This window comes from Mus musculus, chromosome 8 (assembly GCF_000001635.26).
Source record: "Mus musculus strain C57BL/6J chromosome 8, GRCm38.p6 C57BL/6J".
NCBI classification, from domain to species: Eukaryota; Metazoa; Chordata; class Mammalia; order Rodentia; family Muridae; genus Mus; species Mus musculus.
The window spans coordinates 21,073,507-21,092,960 of NC_000074.6; the positions used below are offsets into that span (position 1 = coordinate 21,073,507).

The 19,454-nt window shown below is 40.3% G+C and overlaps 1 protein-coding gene and 1 pseudogene across 1 annotated transcript; both read left to right on the forward strand.

Moving 5' to 3' along the window:
• Positions 1-10,935: 10,935 nt before the first annotated feature.
• Positions 10,936-11,779, forward strand: Defa25 (defensin, alpha, 25). Its single transcript, NM_007849.1, has 2 exons — positions 10,936-11,111; positions 11,677-11,779. Exons 1-2 carry the CDS (start codon positions 10,936-10,938, stop codon positions 11,777-11,779), a joined length of 279 nt encoding a protein of 92 aa, NP_031875.1.
• Gm6689 (predicted gene 6689) lies at positions 17,827-18,377 on the forward strand (annotated as a pseudogene).

The window sequence follows — 19,454 nt, forward strand, 5'->3', positions numbered from 1 at the left end:
TTATTTATAATAGCCGTGAGCTGGAAAGAACCCAGATGTCCTTTAACAGAGGAATGGATACAAAAATTTGGTACAATTACACAATGGATTACTACTCAGCTATTAACAATGATGAATTCATGAAATTCTTTTTTTTATTACGTATTTTCCTCAATTACATTTCCAATGCTATCCCAAAAGTCTCCCACATCCCCCCCACTCCCCTACCCACCCATTCCCATTTTTTTGGCCCTGGCATTCCCCTGTACTGGGGCATATAAAGTTTGCCTAACCAATGGGCCTCTCTTTCCAGTGATGGCCGACTAGGCCATCTTTTGATACATATGCAGCTAGAGTCAAGAGCTCTGGGGTACTGGTTAGTTCATAATGTTGTTCCACCGATAGGGTTGCAGATCTCTTTAGCTCCTTGGATACTTTCTCTAGCTCCTCCATTAGGGGCCCTGTGATCCATCCAAAAGTTGACTGTGAGCATCCACTTCTGTGTTTGCTAGGCCCCGGCCTAGTCTCACAAGAGACAGCTATATTTTTAGACAATTTTTATTAGATATTTTCTTCATTCACATTTCACATGCTATGATGAAATTCCGCTATACCCTACCCCTGCCCTGCCCCACGACCCATCCCCTCCCGCTTCTTGGCCCTGGCTTTCCCCTGCACTTAGGCATATAAAGTTTGCAAGACCAAGGGGCCTCTCTTTCCTATGATGGCCACTAAGGCCATCACCTGCTACATATGCTCCTAGAGGCACAGGCTCTGGGGGTACAAGTTAGTTTATATGGTTGTTGCTCCTATAGGGTTTCAGACCCCTTCAGTTAATTGGGTAATTTCTCTAGATCCTCCATTGGGGGCTCTGTATTCCATCCAATAGATGACTGTGAGCATCCACTTCTATACTTGCCAGGCACTGGCATAGCCTCACAAGAGACAGCTATATCAGAGTCCTGTCAATAACATCTTGCTGCCATATGCAATAGAGTTTGCATTTGCTGGCTGATTATGAGATGGATCCCTGGGTGGGGCAGTCTCTGAATGGTCCATCCTTCCATTGCAGCTCCAAACTTTGTCTCTTTAACTCCTTCCATTCATGGGTGTTTTGTTCCCTATTCTAAGGAGCAATGAAGTGTCCACACTTTGGTCTTCCATCTTCTTGATTTTCATGTATTTTGCAAATTGTTTCTTGGGTATTCTAAGTTGCTGGGCTAATATCCACTTAACAGTGAGTGCATATCACGTGAGTACTTTTATGATTGGGTTACCTCACTCAGTATGATATCCTCCAGATCCATCCATTTACCTAAGAATTCCATAAATCAATTGTTTTTAATAGCTGAGTGGTACTCTGTTGTGAAAATATACCACATTTTCTGTATCCATTCCTCTGTTGAGGGACATCTGGGTTCTTTCTAGCTTCTGGCTATTATACATAAGGCTGCTATGAACATAGTGGAGTATGTGTCCTTATAACCAGTTGGAACATCTTCTGGGTATATGCCTAGAAGTGGTATTGCTTGATCTTTGGGTATTACTATGTTCAATATTCTGAGGAGCCAGCAAACTGTTTTCCAGAGTGTATGTACCAGCTTGCAAACCCAACAGTAATGGAGGAGTGTTCCTCTTTCTCCACATTCTTGCCAGCATCTGCTGTCACCTGAATTTTTGATGATTAATGATGTTGAACATTTTTTAAGGTGCTTCTCAGCCATTTGGTATTCCTCAGTTGAGAATACTTTGCTTAGCTCTGTACTCCATTCTTTAATGGTGTTGCTTGTGTTGGATATTAGTCCCCTATCAGATATAGGTTTGGTAAAAATCCTTTCCCAATTTGTTGGTGGTTTTTTTTTTTTGTCTTATTGACAGTGTCTTTTTTCTTACAAAACCTATGCAATTTCATGAGGTCCCCTTTAGTCGATTCACCTGCTATGAATATAGGTATTAATTAATAGAAGTCCATGGCTCTAGGTAAAGAGCATAAGAGGTAAATATTATAATAGGAAATAATTAAATAATAGGTATTAATTAAATAAATTCCTGTGGCTCCTGGTAGAGAAAACAATAGATAGAAGGTATAAATAAATGCCTGTGGCTCCTGGTAGAGAACACAACAGACAGGATGACTGCTCTAGGCAGAGAGCTTATTAATTATGAGAAATTTCATGTTCAGAATTAGATAGGATATGTTAGTCATTGACTCCAAGTAGAGAGAGCAGTGATAATTACCTGCTATGAACAGGTATTAATTAATTAATAGAAGTCTGTGGCTCCAGGTAGAGATCACAACAAATAGCTATTATAATGGGTGTTAATTTATGTCTGTGGCTCAAGGTAGAGAACACCCTAATAAGTCTTACAGGATACTCATATTCTGTCTAATATTGGCTCCACAGGAATTTTGGGTTTTATCCTGTTTTGACAAGCTGCTCCTTATAGGCAGATGTAGACAGGAAAGAGAAAAGAGGAAAGGAAAGAAGAAAGGAAAGAGGAAAGAAAAAAGCAAGGAAAGAGGCAAAGAAAGAGGCAAGGAAAGAGGAAAGGAAAGGAAAATAGAAGTGTGAATTTATTGTTTTTAAAATGGTTTAATAAAGTCTGCAGGAGACTCATATTCTGTCTAATGAGTGCTCCATGAGAATTTTGAGTTTAAATCCTAACATGACAAATTAGAAAGGCCTAAATTTCTAAAATGTGTGTGATTTTGAGTGTTGTGGTTATTTTATTGTTCCTCTAGAACAGAGGGCAAGCTACAGGTTTTCCTGATTACCAGCTGAAGGATATGCTGATTTGGAGAAAAATATTTTGTCTTTGTGTTTTTGTAAATGATGATTAAGTTATTTATACCTTCCATAGTTATATGGATCAGATTTGATAGAGGGAGACCACCCATGAGAACTAGATTCCAGAGAATCAAACAAAAAGGTTATCTTAATGATACTAAAATTTCATTTGAGATTTATATATTACAGAATATAGAGTCTTGTTTAATTTCATCATCAGACATGCTGAACTGACCTGCCTGAAAACCTGATGTCTTGGTTTTTCATCTGGATCCAGTCAGGACACAGACATCAGAGACTAATACAATCATTGGTGTGGCCTTCTTAAGGCCAACTAACTCCCCCATTTCCCTACCATTCCCCCTCCCTTCAAAAATATCTCAACACCCATATTCAGCTTGAAGAAGTTATAAAGAGTTGTCGTCCCAGTTCCCTAAACTTTAGGGCTGGGAGTGGGTATTATAGGTTGTCTTTGGTACTGACAAATTTGAAGTACAGGGCTTAGACTAAGTCCTTCTATTGCTGTTATTATAAACAGATCTGAGATGTGTAAGCCTGTGAGTTAAGGGCCAAATAGGAAATTCATGACTCTGGCTTTATCTTTAGACTGTTTTCAGATTTTTAATTAGTGACTGAGAGTAGTTAACAGACAACAGTCAAGGTTACAATACATAGTTGGTTTTCAAAAACAGAAATCCACAGAATGTGACCTTTCATGTTATTAATTCATTTGTTGTTGAGACCAGTGTGCTCCTGACAGCCTTCTCTGTCTTGGATTCAAAGAAGAAACTGAGCATCTTTGAGTTACTCCAGTTGTGGCAAAACAGCCACTAAGCAAGAATTGCCTCATTTCATTTACAGACATAATATTGTCCAAAGAAAGGACACAATTACAGTAAAGGACTGCTGGATTCTGCCGAGACAGAGTAAACTAGTCTTTAATATTCCTGTTTCTCTAAGTCTTTCAGAGGACTGTGTCCAGTAGGCTGAATATTGATGCTCCAACATATTGAAGTAAGGGACTGACCAGGTGATCAGAGGTCTCTATGGACTGGCTAACTTTTGGAATCTGTTTTAGGTTTTAATATATATTTTCAGTTATATATCAGTCATTCTTGGACTTCTGATGGGGTTGAAAAACTACATAGTCTCCTATCCAACCCAGGCTTTTTATTTTGAGAGGAACAGTTTTCAGGGGATGGTTTTTAGATGGCAAGACATAGCCAGATACAGAATTATAAGTCTTTTAAGTAAGGATAAATGACAGAGGTTCTGTTTAATTAACAAACATGATGGACTGGGTGTTAGATCTCTTGTACTTTATAAATTACAAAATAGTAATAGTTATGTTCATTTATATCTGAGATAAAATAGTCTTTTAATTGAACAGAAAGGGGGAAATCTTGTGGATAGCCCTGGGGCTAATTTTATTTGATGTTAATTATGTTCTGCTGTAAATGGTTGTGAACCAGGAATGAGTCAAGGCTCAGGTGATTTCCTGTAAACCTGCTTCCCATCTTAATTTGTAAAATAAAGGAGAGCTAATGATAGGGCAAGTAAAAGGGAAGGTGGAGCAGAATGGGGGGAGAGAGATAAGAAGGAGAAAATGGAAGAGGAAGAGGAGCCAGACTAGGAGGAAAAAGAAAAGCAGAGCAAAAGCACATTGCCTGGAGAAACTGCAAGTTCTAAGGGGTCTCATAAGCTGTGGTAGATGTGCCAAATTTAGGTGCACAGCATGTTATCATATTAACTGTGTTGTGTTTTCATTGGGGCATATTTGGGAGGAGATTTACCTCAACAGATCCTGGTAGTTTGGTTTTTTGTTTTTGTTTTTGTTTTTTTTAATCTCCTAGAAAACCCACTGCCTTGAGGATGTTAACTCTGCTCACCACCCTTCTCCTGCTGGCCCTGCACATGCAGGCAGGTTCTCCCCAAGGAAGTACTGAGGAGGCTCCAGACCAGGAATAGTTGATCAAGGAGGACCAGGATATTTCCACATCATTTGGAGGGGATAAATGCAGTACTCTCCAAGATGCAGGGGAGAGATATCATCATGCTAGAGACATGCAATAGAGAAGAGTACAAATAATCTCTAAAATTGGGTCACCCAGGTCACTTTATTACTTCATTATTTTCCTCACTGAACAGCAAGAACAAAACAGATCAATTTCTTTCTGCAACGAATTGTTTGTGAGTAACTTGAGAATTAATAAATAAATAAAGAGAATTAATAGATAGTGTTTTCTTCAAGATCTAAATGGTTAGTCTTGGACTATTTAACTGTGTCTATTATACTTTAGTTTGGAGATGTGTTTTTAGATATTATATTGATCCTGATAACTCATGTTACTGGCAGTAATGATCAATAAGGAGAACCCATTTTACCCAGCACATATCTTGCCCAGACCTCTTCTGTCCTGCTGATTCAGGAACTAAGTACTTCATATGATCTCTATCCCCAGATATGAAGTCAGACTGGATCTGTGATTGTAGACTCACAGATTGTGGTTTTGGAGAACGTTTTTCTGGGGCCAGCACTTACCAGGGCCACACCTTCCAACCCTGTTGCTGCTGAGCACTAGGAACAAGAAGATTATATTTGTCATATGACTTGAGAATTTGAAAAGGACTGTTACTTGTCAGGTGTTATGCTCTAGACCTCCCTCTTCCTTTCTATGCAAATAAAGTTTTTACAGCAATTCTCTCTGTGTGTGCTTGATTATTGTCCCAAGCAAGACTCTGAGAACCAAGTAACAGAATGCTAGAAATACTTGGCACTCAGGAGGCAGAGGCAAGCAGATTTCTGAGTTCAAGGTAAGCCTGATCTACAAAGTGAGTTCCAGGACAGCCAGGGCTACTCAGAGAAACCCTGTCTGGAAAAACCAAAACACATAAAAAACTTATCTTTGGCCTGTAGGAGTGTCAAGGTTATCATTCTCACACAGGATCCTGATGCATAATAAGAAAGGCCAATGCTGTTGCAAGCATCCGAATCTATCACTTTATAACACAGCCCATTTAGATCTGAACCACTATCAAAGCCATCAGCCATGTGGGAGGTAGGCAACATGGTTATCTTCACTTTTACGTTGTCACAATGACCTACCTTTTTAGAGAAACTCCTCTCAACATTCGAAATGTTAGGATTTGACAAGCAGGGCAGGACAAGATCATATGTCTGGTTTTGAATTTCTATAAGTGTGTCAGCTCTAAAAACAATACTGTAAGAAGTATTAAGTAGAAAAGGCACCAAATAAGAAGTATGATGGTTTGTATATGCTCAGTCCAGGGAGTGGCACTTTAGGGAAGTGTGGGCTTGTTGGAGTAGGTGTGTCACTGTGGGTTCTGGCCTTAAGACCCTCATCCAACCTGTCTGGAAGTCAATATTCTGCTAGCAGCCTCAGATGAAGCTGTACAACTCTGAGATCCTCCTCCGCATTGCCAGCCTGAATATTGCCATATCCCTGACTTGATGACCTGTAAGCCAACCACAGTCAAATGTTGTCCTTATGGCAACATTTGAGAGAGAGTTTCCTTGGTGTGTCTATTCAGAACAGTCAAAGTCTCTAAGACAAGAAGCAAAGCAGGAAGTCTCACCCAGATATATACAACATGTGAAGAAGTATCTGTACGTATCTGTGGAAGCTGGATTTGATATATAGTGGAGTGACTGTAAACACACACACACACACAAACACATACCATGTGCTCAGGTATTCAGATATATCTTCAGATATCTAGGTGTAGGTACCTTAAGACACCTTTATCTACCTTTCTCAACTGATGATGAGCTGTTAGAAAATGTGACTTATGTTACTTATTTGACCAGATACCCTGTGACACACAGAGATACAGCAAGAGTGATCAGGACCCAGAGACAGTATCCTCAGTCAATATACCAGCTCATGCCACCTGTACAGGTGCCTGAAACCTGAACCAAACATAGTGGCCTGCAGAGGGACCTGGAAACCCTAAGCTTCCAGTTTTTAGCAAGCACCCACCAAATTCAACAGGCATATATGAGGATGCTTCCATGTTAATTCCTTACCCCCTTAAGACACTTTAAGGTCCTAGTTTAACTCTAGTAATAGCAGAAGAGATTTCCAAGTCTTCCAAATTACAAAGTGCTAACAAAGGGTTGTGGTGGCTTTGATGAGCTCAAATTCTCACTGATGTGCAAAAGATCTATTAATGCATAGATCCCAGCCTCTTTTACAAGGTCTTGTTTGCTTTTCTTGGAATACGGGCTTTGGAACAAGTGTAGTAATATTTAGAGCTCAGTAGACTGGAGCCTGTTGCCCAACCCTACTGCACTGAGTCCTCTGAAGACTCTCTGTAAAAAGACAAACTTTTAGCACAGCCATGCCACCTGATGGTCAGTGCAGGGTATCTGTCCACTTCTCTGTGGAGCTTGCCCTCCTTTCCTGGAACACTCTGGACTCTTAATCAGAGTGTCATGCGGAAAGTTTTTTTGATGTGAAAATACACGGGAGCAGCTGAGCAAAATGTGCAAACACCCCTGGGTCTCAACAGCTTACATTTCATGCAAGGCTATGACAAGGCTGCCCACTTTCTCCCTACCTATTCAATATAGTACTTGAAATTCTAGCCACAGCAATTAGACAACAAAACGAGATCAAGGAATTCAAACTGGAAAGGAAGAAGTCAAAAATCACTATTTGCAGATGATATGATAATATATACAAGTGACCACTGTCTTTTTTCCACTGGATGGTTTTTGCTCCCTTGTCAAAGATCAAGTGACCGTAGGTGTGTGGCTTCATTTCTGAGTCTTCAATTCTATTCCATTGGTCTACTTGTCTGTAACTATACCAGTACCATGCAGCTTTTATCACAATTTGTCTGTAGTACAGCTTTAGGTCAGGCATGGTGATTCCACCAGAGGTTCTTTTATCCTTGAGAAAAGTTTTTGCTATCCTAAGTTTTTTGTTATTCCAGATGAATTTGCAGATTGCCCTTTCTAATTTGTTGAAGAATTGAGTTGGAATTTTGATGGGGATTGCATTGAATCTGTAGATTGCTTTTGGCAAGATAGTCATTTTTACTATATTGATCCTGCCAATCCATGAGCATGGGAGGTCTTTCCATCTTCTGAGATCTTCTTTAAGTTCTTTCTTCAGAGACTTGAAGTTCTTGTCATACAGATCTTTCACTTCCTTAGTTAGATTCACGCCAAGGAATTTTATATTATTTGTGACTATTGAAAAGGGTGTTGTTTCTCTAATTTCTTTCTCAGCCTGTTTATCCTTTGTGAACAGAAAGGCCATTGATTTCTTAAATTAATTTTATATCCAGCTACTTCATTGAAGCTGTTTATCTGGTTTAGGAGTTCTCTGGTGGAATTTTTAGGGTCACTTATATATACTATCATATCATCTGCAAAAAGTACTATTTTGAGTTCTTCCTTTCCAATTTGTATCCCCTTGGTCTCCATTTGTTGTCGAATTGCTCTGGCTAGGACTTCAAGTACAATGTTGAATAGGTAGGGAGAGAGTGGGCAGCCTTTTCTAGTCCTCGATTTTAGTGGGATTGCTTCCAGCTTCTCACCATTTATTTTGATGTTGGCTACTGGTTTGCTGTAGATTGCTTTTATCATGTTTAGGTATGGGCCTTGAATTCCTGATCTTTCCAAGACTTTTATCATGAATGGGTGTTGGATTTTGTGAAATGCTTGCTCCACATCTAATGAGATGATCATGTGGTTTTTGTCTTTGAGTTTGTTTATATACAGGATTACGTTGATATATTTCCGTATATTGAATCATCCCTTCATCCCTGGGATGAAACCTACTTGGTCAGGATGGATGATTGTTTTCATTTGTTCTTGGATTTCGTTAGAGCGAACTTTATTGAGGAATTTTGCATCGATATTCATAAGGGAAATTGGTCTGAAGTTCTCTATCTTTGTTGGGTCTTTTTGTGGTTTAGGTATTAGAGTAATTGTGGCATCATTGTTTGAGTTGGGTAGAGTACCTTCTGTTTCTATTTTGTGTAATAGTTTGTGAAGAACTGGGATTAGATGTTTGAAGGTCTGATAGGACTCTGCACTAAACCCATCTGATCCTGGGCTTTTTTGGTTGGCAGACAATTAATGACTGCTTCTATTTCTTTAGGGGATATAAGACTGTTTAGATCATTAATCTGATCTTGATTTAACTTTGGTACCTGGTATCTGTCTAGAAACTTGTCCATTTCATCCAGGTTCTCCAGTTTTGTTGAGTATAGCCTTTTGTAGAAGGCTCTGATGGTGTTTTGGATTTCTTTAGGGTCTGTTGTTATGTCTCCCTTTTCATTTCTGATTTTTTTAAATTAGGATGCTTTCCCTGTGCCCTCAGGTGAGTCTGGCTAAGGGTTTATCTATCTTGTTTATTTTCTCAAAGAACCAGCTCCTCGTTTGGTTGATTCTTTGAATATTGCTTCTTGTTTCCCTTGGTTGATTTTGCCACTGAGTTTGATTATTTCCTGACTTCTACTCCTCTTGGGTGAATTTGCTTCCTTTTATTCTAGAGCTTTTAGGTGTGTTGTCAAGCTGCTAATGTGTGCTCTCTCTAGTTTCTTTTTGAAGGCACTCAGAGCTATGAGTTTTCTTCTTAGAAATGCTTTCATTGTGTCCCTTAAGTTTGGGTATGTTGTGGCTTCATTTTCATTAAACTCCAAAAAGTCCTTAATTTATTTCTTTATTTCTTCCTTGAGCAAGGTATCATTGAGAAGAGTGTTTTTCATTTTCCACATGAATGTTGGCTTTCTATTATTTACTTTGTTATTGAAGATCAGTCTTAGTCCATGGTGATCTGATAGGATGCATGGGAAAATTTCAATATTTTTGCATATGTTGAGGCTTGTTTTGTGACCAATTATGTGGTCAATTTTGGAGAATGTTCCATGAGGTGCTGAGAAGAAGGTATATCCTTTTGTTTTAGGATAAAATGTTCTGTAGATATCTGTTAGATCCATTTGTTTCATAACTTCTGTTACTTTCACATTGTCCCTGTTTAGTTTCTGTTTCCATGATCTGTCAATTGGTAAAAGCGGTGTGTTGAAGTCTCCCACTATTAATGTGTGAGGTGCAATGTGTGCTTTGAGCTTTACTAAAGTTTCTTTAATAATTGTGGCTGCCCTTGTATTTTGAGCATAGATGAAGGCCCAAAACAGGACCTGTCCTAGAAGTTGTGCTGCTTCGGCCTGTCACCGAAGCTGTTAGCTTCTGTAGTCCACACTCTCACCTGCACAGACTAGTCTCAGAGGGATCTGGGAACCAAGATGGCTCCCCTAGGTACTCCTCAAAGCCCTCCCAGGCCAGGCAGACACCTTTACTCTGGCAGGGAAGCTGCCGGGATGTCTGGAGCCCGAAAAGGGAGCTGTCTCAGAAGCTCTGTTGCTCCCACCTGTCCCAGAAGCTATTAGCTTCTGTAGTCCATACTCTCATCTGTGCAGACTAGTCTCGGTGGAGTCCTGGAACCAAGATGTCTCCCGCCAATGCTAAGGCAAAGCCCCAGTACTCATTTTCTGAAAGTAAAAACATTGCAGAATCTCAAACATGTGGAATGACCCCTAGCATGAGGGTCCCAAGTATGGAGATGCTCCTGGACCACACTATTGTTCCATGTGTTCAGACACTTTGGCTTCTACAGAACAACTCACTCTAGCTGCATTCTTACAAACTCTGTCTCTTAAACTCAATTCACTGGGCCAAAATGAGGCCATCTTGCTTTCTCTATAATGGCCCCAAGTAGGGGATTCACATTGTTACCCCTCATGAGGATGATTGATAATACCTGAATCATGAAAAGAACTGACTCTCCAGTCTACCTGATCAAGGTCTAATCCAGACTTTCTGAGAAGTACAGGCTTCAAGTCCAGAATATAAAAATCCTTTGTTCCTTGAGCTTATTAAATTAGGCAGTGCCCAGCTGCTTCTTCTCTTGCAAATGAGAGGTAAATACTCAAGCAGATGGGAAATGGGAGAAGATTGCAGGGCCTCTTCATGATTATCAGTGTCAGGGTTTTTTGTTACTGAACACAAAGTGCAACATGATGATGGTAGCCTTGAGGACAGAGGAACATCAAAGGGAACTTGAGGGTAACAGCCTCTCCCAATTCCACATATTGAGCTCCTGCTCACCAATCCTCCAGGTGACTCCCAGCCATGAAGACACTAGTCCTCCTCTCTGCCCTTGCCCTGCTGGCCTTCCAAGTCCAGGCTGATCCTATCCAAAACAGAGATGAAGAGAGTAAAATTGATGAGCAGCCAGGGAAAGAAGACCAAGCTGTTTCTGTCTCCTTTGGAGACCCAGAAGGCTCTTCTCTTCAAGAGGAATGTGAGTACTGGTGCCCAGTGTGATGGATGCTTGCATTCTCTTGAGGGAGGGATGAATATGAGCCCTAGAATCCTGGTAGAGTAATGTTGCTCTCTGGCAACACTATTTTAATTCCTTTTATATTCATAACAGTAACAGCGAGAGAAAAGTAACTCTAATTGAATATCTTTCTCATGAGGCGTTTACTGTAAAAAGATATACATGGGAATTTCAATACTCACAGTACTCCAATACTCTGATTGAATGCTTATAGAACAGGATTAGTCTTGGGTATTAGTAGAAATTTTTCTTTGTGTAAAGGAAAATTGAATCAATTTCAAAGTATACTAAAGTGTCTACATGGTGACAAAAGGAACACAGAAATTAAAGACACATCAGAATGGCTCTCAAGTACATGACCAACACCCCTGAAGTGTGTTGTTGGTTGAGATGTCCTTGCTGAAGTCTGTATTGTGGCCAACACAGCACATTCATGCTGTATCACATATCCCCATAGGATCACATACTATTACATGCTGCCAACCCCAAATCTTAATGCCTGATTCTTTTTGTGCCTCCAGCGCGTTGAGAGATCTGATATGCTATTGTAGAACAAGAGGCTGCAAAAGAAGAGAACGCCTGAATGGGACCTGCAGAAAGGGTCATTTAATGTACATGCTCTGGTGCTGCTGAACATGGAGACCACAGAGGACAAGACAGCCATGAGTACTGAGGCCACATGCTGGGGCCTGATGAACATTTCTCAATAAATTGTTGCCCAGATGGTCTCCTTCCCATCTTCTTAATACTTGGACACCTTAGCTGACAGTGACCCTCTCCTCACTCTCTTCAACTATCCAGCCAATGGCCACATGCCCACATACTTGCCAATGCCTAGATTCTCCTCAGTTTGGGTGTTAATCTAAAGCTCCTGGTTTGTAACCTATTCATCTGCCTTCCTGCCTCTGATGTGGAAGACCCTGTTTCTTTGAGAAGTTCCCTCAATAAAGCTGTGCTTGAGAGTCAGCTGAGAACAATGATACACATGATACACCCAGAACACTTGTACCCAGCTCTTTCATGACAGATGCTCTTTGTTGGCAATGATCACACATCACATGCATGTCAATTAGTGTGTTGAATTCAGGTTCAGAAAACACCCCTGCCTCAGTATTTTCACACAAATTCTTGAGAACCATAAAGAGGAATTCTGATTAGTAAAACTGCTTGGTTCAGAAAATAGAGTGTTGCCCTGGCTTTTGTTTCTCCTTCTATTACTCATAGCTCTCATATAATGGCAAATGGAACAAAGGGCAGTTCTAGAAAGGATTTGTAGTTGATAATCCTAGAAAAATAACAAACACTTCTTAGTTTTCTCATGTTCTAGCAATCACAAAGGCCATACAGCCCACCCCACTACATCCCTTCCCATGGACAGAGAACTGAACCCCACTTGGTTTGCACACTAATCCTGCATATCCATTGTAGAAAACTGGATATACAAAGAATGAGAAGTTGTTCATCAAAGCACCTCACATAGTACAGAACCTATGTCACTGATCTAAAACGTGTTTTCAGAGTCCTTAAGATAAATTCCAGACTTCATCAATGCATTGACAAAGCAAAGGTTGATATTCAAAATAATCCACACAAGTCAAACAGTCACTGTGTATGTACATGAACATGCTCTGCTCTCCTACTGCCCTGTAAGATATCATTACCAGAAGAAATGGATTTCAAACAACACACATAAATGCGTTCTAACTCATATTTTCTATTTGGACATTGTTCAGTAAAATTGGCACAGAGATGAGTGGATCTCTAGGATTTAGAGAGTTTATTACAGAAAACCTCTCCAGCATGGTTGCCTAGTCAGTACTGGTGTCAGGAAGAAGCCAAGAGCTGAGAACAGGTGTGCAGAGGACATCCAACTATCCTAGCTAAGTAGAGAGGGATCATTATGAACCTGTCTGAAGTAGAATGGGTTTTGATGAAGGATGTTTGTAAACATTAGAAACCAAAATATTTTCCCCAAAAAAGGTACTGATAACAATTTCCATTATATCACTCTTAGGGTCCTCAGTTCTTTCCCTGTTGTTCCCCTGGAAAGATTCAGAGTTCCTTAAAGTAGGGCATTTGTGTTCCAGTGTGAACATCTGCCTTAGTTCATTTTCTCTTATATAGCAGGACAGCACATAACAAGTCATATAATAATTGCATTTTGCATAGCAGTTGGTACCAATTTCCTATAGTTCTGGTTCTATGAAGTCTGGGGTCAGATGAAAGTGTGAAAAGATTTACTCTGGTGATGTCCCATTTTCTGATTTATAAAATTATTACAATTTAAATTTAGTCCATGTTCTTTCAGCGTTTTCTGAGTTTATAACACTGGGAGCTAGGATTTTTATAAAACAAAAGGTTTTAAATAATATCATCCTCATTTTTTAATCCAAGAGTCTTCACAAAGGCATACACCACATATTAATTTTAAGCTGTCTTGTTCCTGTATTGATCACGATGAACCAGAACAGTTCCCATAAAAGAGGTCCATTATTGAAAATGTGGAAGGAATGAAGACCAGAAAGAAAAAGATCGGTTGGAAACTCGGTCTTTTATCCGGGCCTTGTAGTAGGTGACCCAGGTAATCACATCCACAGGAAATGCAGATGAGACATGCAGAGGGAATGTGCAGTGTTTGCCATGACAACAGACACAGTAGGGTCCTTGTTGACTGGGGATGGCATCATCACTGGATTCATGGGCTAGCTGTAAACAGCTTCTGATGCTAAAACCAAATGTTAATGAAGTACATATAGTATGGATTTTCTACAGGGGACTGAAGTGAAAACTTGATGGTTCTTTGGAAAATCAGTTTTGTTGGAAGCTGTTTTGCTGGGGCAAACACAGGTAAAACACCGAGGCAGACTCTTGAAGGAACATTTTCCTGAAGCAGACACAGGAGAAAGGATGTTCTGCTAAAGCAAGCATGTGAAAGGACATGTGATGAAGGATTCTTCACTAAAAACACACATGTATTGGTTCACCTTACATGCCATAGTTGACCTCCATTTTTCAGGACTCCATGAGGGAAATGGACCAAAAAATATCTGGTGGTGTGCTCTGACTATTTTGCAGCTTCAGTAGACTGGGGATAATCAGCAGAGTGATGTCAGCAAGGGTTCAGCATGTGTTCAGGCAAGACCCTTGGAGGAAACATGGTATTTGGAGGGTATAAAAAAAAACAGGATGGACAGTGATGGGGGCTGAGCTAGGCTTGCTTGTAGAGCTAGTTGTGCAACGCTTCTTGGTCTCAAGACTTAGTGATCTTTATTTCCCTGAGAGCTGAGAACTCCTGGCATTCCTGCTGGTGCCTCCTGCTGACCTCTGATGTGGATGAGGCTTAAGTGTCTGTGCTAGGTAGTACCACTACTGCTGATTCCTGTTGACTATCCTGACTTTATCAAACTGGACTACTGATGCATCCTTGATGTGCTTGCAAGTGGATTGAGTGGTTCACTGCTGACCTTGTGAACTGAACTGTGAATTTCAAGACAACACATATAGGAGTTCCTCCACTTCCAAAGTATCCTTTCTTATCCACTACCTCAGGTGGGTGGTGGGCTAAAAGGGAGGTTAACACATTTAAGAACCATCATGAAAAATAAGGGTTGGAAAAAAATTAAGTTACAGGGGACTTTGAGATGAAAGTACATTGAATGCATATGGTGATATTAATAATCCCTGTGTAATAAGAAAGCAGATTATGAGTTTACTCTTGGTCTGCTTCCTTTAAAAAACATAGCGATGAGCTTCATCCTGTAATACAAGTCTTAAGTCAATGTCTTCTGTTGGACTTCTTTTCATGAAAATACGTACCATTGTTGGATCTAGAGACACAGAGGACATTAGGCACTAAAATTAGACCTACCACATAAGAACAGAGGATCTGAGAGAAGTCCCATGCCTAGATGGGTAGGTTTGCTGTGCTGGATACATCAGAGCAAGCAGCTGGAACACTTTGGTGGCAAGAATCAGAGGACATATTTTTCATCCAAAGATGTTAGGATTTTTCTTACTGCCTTTTCTTGTAGGTGTTCCTGGAATGCCCCTCCATACTGCCCATATGCTTATACACACTCATACACTTCTCCAATGTGTCTAGACTCTTCTAAGAGGTAGAGTGAAATAGACTCTGTCATTAAGCTTAAATATTGAACTATAATATGAACTACTCACAGTTTGCTCTCCTCTAACTTATAGTTAGTATATTTCAAACATATCTTGGAATCAAAAGTTCATGGCAGAAGGAAATCTCCTATACATATTTCATGCTCATGCTTGAAAGCACAGATGAGATATAAATAATCTAACAATATATGTATATTAATATTTATTATTCATATATTTATGTTTATTATTATGGCAGAGTAATTTCAGCTGAGACAGATGCTCCTACTAAGGCAAGACCCATGGAGGACACATGTGATTTGTTCTCTGTGTGTGTGTGTGTGTGTGTGTGTGTGTGTGTGTGTGTGTGTTTCTCTGTATATTTAAAACGTCTCCACTGGGGGTGGAGTGAGCTAATTCAAACGAGATTAGAATATATTAAAGGCAAGTTTATTGGGAAAATCCCCCTGAGTGGGATAGTTCCCTGGACACAAGGACCAAGGCTAGGGAAGTTACCATGGGTAAAGTGAGGGGGACTTAAGGAGGGAAAGAAAAAGAGAGAAAGGGTTTGAGGAGAGAGAGAGAGGTAGAGACAGAGACAAAGACATAGAGAGAGCACAAAAATGTCTAGATTATATGGGGAAGAGCTTCAGGAAAGAGCTGTTCACTGCCAGGTCTGGAAAATTCAAACTTGAGGGCAGTATATGCCAGGGAGGGACTGAGGAAGGCTCAGAGAACCTGGCAACAAGGTCTGCTTCAATATATAAACTATGAACCTCAGTAACTTGTCCCATGGTCTGAAAACAAACATATATGGATTTATGTAAGTGTGTGTGTGTGTGTGTGTGTGTGTGTGTGTGTGTGTGTGTCTTTCCTAAAATCTTTATGAATCTAGTTCCTTATCTCTAGCTATATTACCTCTATGCTGTGTGGCCATTCACCTGCTCTTTGATCATGTTAGGGTTCTCTACCCAAGAACTTCCTGGTCCAGAGATGCCTCAGGTTTTTCTCAGACAGCTGCATCCTTGGCCCCTGAGACTACCAATAAAATAACAGAGAAGAGAGTGAACCTCTCCTGCAGGATGAGGGAGCAGGAGCTAAATGTGTGAAGGCTAACTGGATGCAGTGGTTGCTTATGAACTTTTTTCCCAGTAAAATATTAGTAATCCCCCAAAACACACAGGAGCCAATCAGATGCAACTCACAGCAAGGTCTTATTCTATTGCAGCTAGCTCAGCACACCCACCCCAAAGCATCACCATCATGCAGGATGGATTTGGTGTGGGGAAACCTGAATGTCTATGGGGCAACTAAGCAGCAAACAGGGAATATGTATGCAAGCATCTAATTTGAAAGCTCCTGTGGCCTTTAATATAATTTGCTGCTGCTGGGATCATATCATAAACTTAACTTTTGCTCCCCTCTGCATTGCTCATCCAATAAATTGGTAGTAAGGGGTGGGCTTGTAACTTGGGGTACATTTTGGGGGGGGTGAATAACATGGAGTCCTGCTTGCTAGAGACCAATTTTTTTTCCCCTGCCCACAAAACCTATGCTACTCATAGCAGATGTTGAGCAAGACTTTAACTAGAAGGAGAAAGATATCTGGTCTTGTTGAGGTTGTAACCTGGAAAGTCTGGTTTCGTTGGGTATTAGCCTAGATACTGGTGCTAGGCTCAGGTTCTGTAAGGGGGCAACTTGGAAACTAATGCAGGTACCAGTTTTTACTTTACCTGAGTGCAAAATTAAGTCAGGTTCTCTGAAATGGAGTCTGAATTTAAAAGATTTGGTGTTTTAGTATCTGTCAAAAAGGGGGGGGGGGGCTTTCTTTGTTAAGCAGTTTCTCATTTGAGTTTCAATTCAAACTTGGAGAGTTTTCAACTTATTCAAAGTCATCAAATTGAGGTTATACCATGCCTGATGCATAGCCCCATGTTCTCAAATACTAGCCTTCATCCTCTATTAATTGTTTGGCATTTCACAGAACCAGATATTCTCACTGTCTGGAATAATTGTATTCTGTGCCAAGAACCCAGTGATTGACTGATCACCTAATATGAGTATATGCTTACAACATTCCTGCCTTTGAGACTGAATGAGAAGTCTTACTCTTTTATCTATAAGAAGTTGAAGTAAAGCTAATTACCAGGCAACGTGGTAAGTCATAATTTGCATATATTATCATGATTTAGTAAATGATTAAGGTCAATCCAGGAAATGGTGGCTGAAGTTGCATTGACTTCCACCCTGTTCTAAGGCACAAAACAAGGACAGGATCAATTGGCTAATTAAAGATGTGGGATGCAGAGAATTGTAAGGAGAAATAAATTATTGAAGCAGCTCCCCATCTTGTGGTTCAGGACTGTACATGCCATGAAAGTACATAAGTTTTTGTCAATAGGCCATCACTTCTGATCCTACAAATAAGCAACAAGCTGGCTGGAGACCAATTTTCTTTTTCCCCCACCCAGACAGCCTCTGTTACTCAGAGGTGATGTTGAGCAAGACATTCACTTGAAGGAGAATGATAAAGCCTTAAACAACAAAGAAGTCACGCATTAAAAATAAAAAAATAACGCCGCAGCCATCTTTCAGTAACTCGCCAAAATGACGAACACAAAGGGAAAGAGGAGAGGCACCCGGTATATGTTCTCTAGTCCTTTTAGGAAACATGGCGTTGTTCCTTGGCCACATACATGCGAATCTACAAGAAGGGTGATATTGTAGACATCAAGGGAATGGGCACCATTCAAAAAGAAATGCCCCATAAGTGCTACCACGGCAAAACCGGAAGAGTCTACAATGTGACCCAGCATTCCATGGGCATCATTGTCAACAAGCAGGTTAAAGGCAAAATCCTGGCCAAGAGAATCAATGTGCAGATTGAGCACATCAAGCACTCAAAGAGCAGGGACAGCTTCCTGAAGCGGGTGAAGGAGAACGACCTAGAAGAAAAAGGAAGCCAAAGAGAAGGGCACCTTGGTGCAGCTGAAGAGCCAGCCTGAGCCACCCAGAGAAGCACACTTTGTGAGGACTAACAGAAAAGAGCCTGAGCTGTTGGAGCCCATTCCATACGAATTCATGGCCTAATGTACACAAAGAAATAAAGTACCAGTACCAGGAAACAAAATAAATAAAATAAAAAATAAGTATTAGACATTAGAGAGGGGATAATCTTGATTTTGAAAGTAACACTGAAAAGAATTACATATATGTGTGTCTCTCCAGCCATTCTAATTATGAAGAAATACCTGCAGTAACAATGGAAATAGATGTTTGTCTACCTGTTGAATTAAGAGTACAATGAGAGACAAGAAGGAAGGAAATATTCGTAGAGTTGAGAGATATCAAGATTTTCATGAGAAAGTATGGAGGCAATTAGAAGGCTCAGTGGGAGCTCAGACCTGAGGTCTGCTACTGCTTGTACAGGGCTCCTGGCCTCTCTTTAGGGGGTATCTGCAAATTCTCTCCTTTTGCTTTCACAGCCTCTCCCTAGGATATCTCTCTTAATTCCTTCATTTGGGTTTAACAGCATCTCCTTGAAGTGTATCTGCAAATTCCTTCTTCTGGGGTTTGATGTGAAGTCAGTGGAATCTTACTTTTGTGTACACTCTAGAAATAGCAAAATAGTACTTATCATCATATAACACCACCAATAACCCAAACGTCCTGTGAACCTTGAGCAAAGAATTCTCCCTTAAGAAATGTTGATGTAAATTAACTCAAAGGTATATTTGGAGATATTTTTTTTTCCTATGACCTGGTTTGGGCGATTTGTGGGAGGGAGGTTGAGACAGGGTTTCTCTGTGTAGCCTTGACTATCCTGGAACTCACTTTGTAGACAGAGAAAACTGGCCTCAAACTTAGAGCATCCAGTGCACCATTGTTGGTATTAAGGGAGTGTGCCAACACTACCAGACATGACATTTTTTCTTTAACCTTAGTATTCTTTTGCTTGTGTATTACATTTTACAATGTTGTGGGCTTTTTGGGTTTTGTTGTATATGTGTATCTCTGCATGGGTATGAGTGTCTTTTGCCCTTAATTGTTCTTGTTGTTTGTTTCATTATTGTTTATTTTGTGAGAGAGAGAGAGAGAAGGAGAGAGAGAGAGAGAGAGAAGACATAGGATTGGAATGGTGAGGAGGGTTTGGGATGAGATGCAAGAGGGGAAACTGTGATCAAAATATATTGTATGAAAA

Bases quoted from the DNA above. Each gene is read 5' to 3' on its own strand.
- Defa25 (NM_007849.1), top strand. From the start codon at position 10,936: ATGAAGACACTAGTCCTCCTCTCTGCCCTTGCCCTGCTGGCCTTCCAA. The intron at 11,112-11,676 runs GTACTGGTGCCC...CAGCGCGTTGAG, and splicing joins TCTCTTCAAGAGGAATGTGA to AGATCTGATATGCTATTGTA.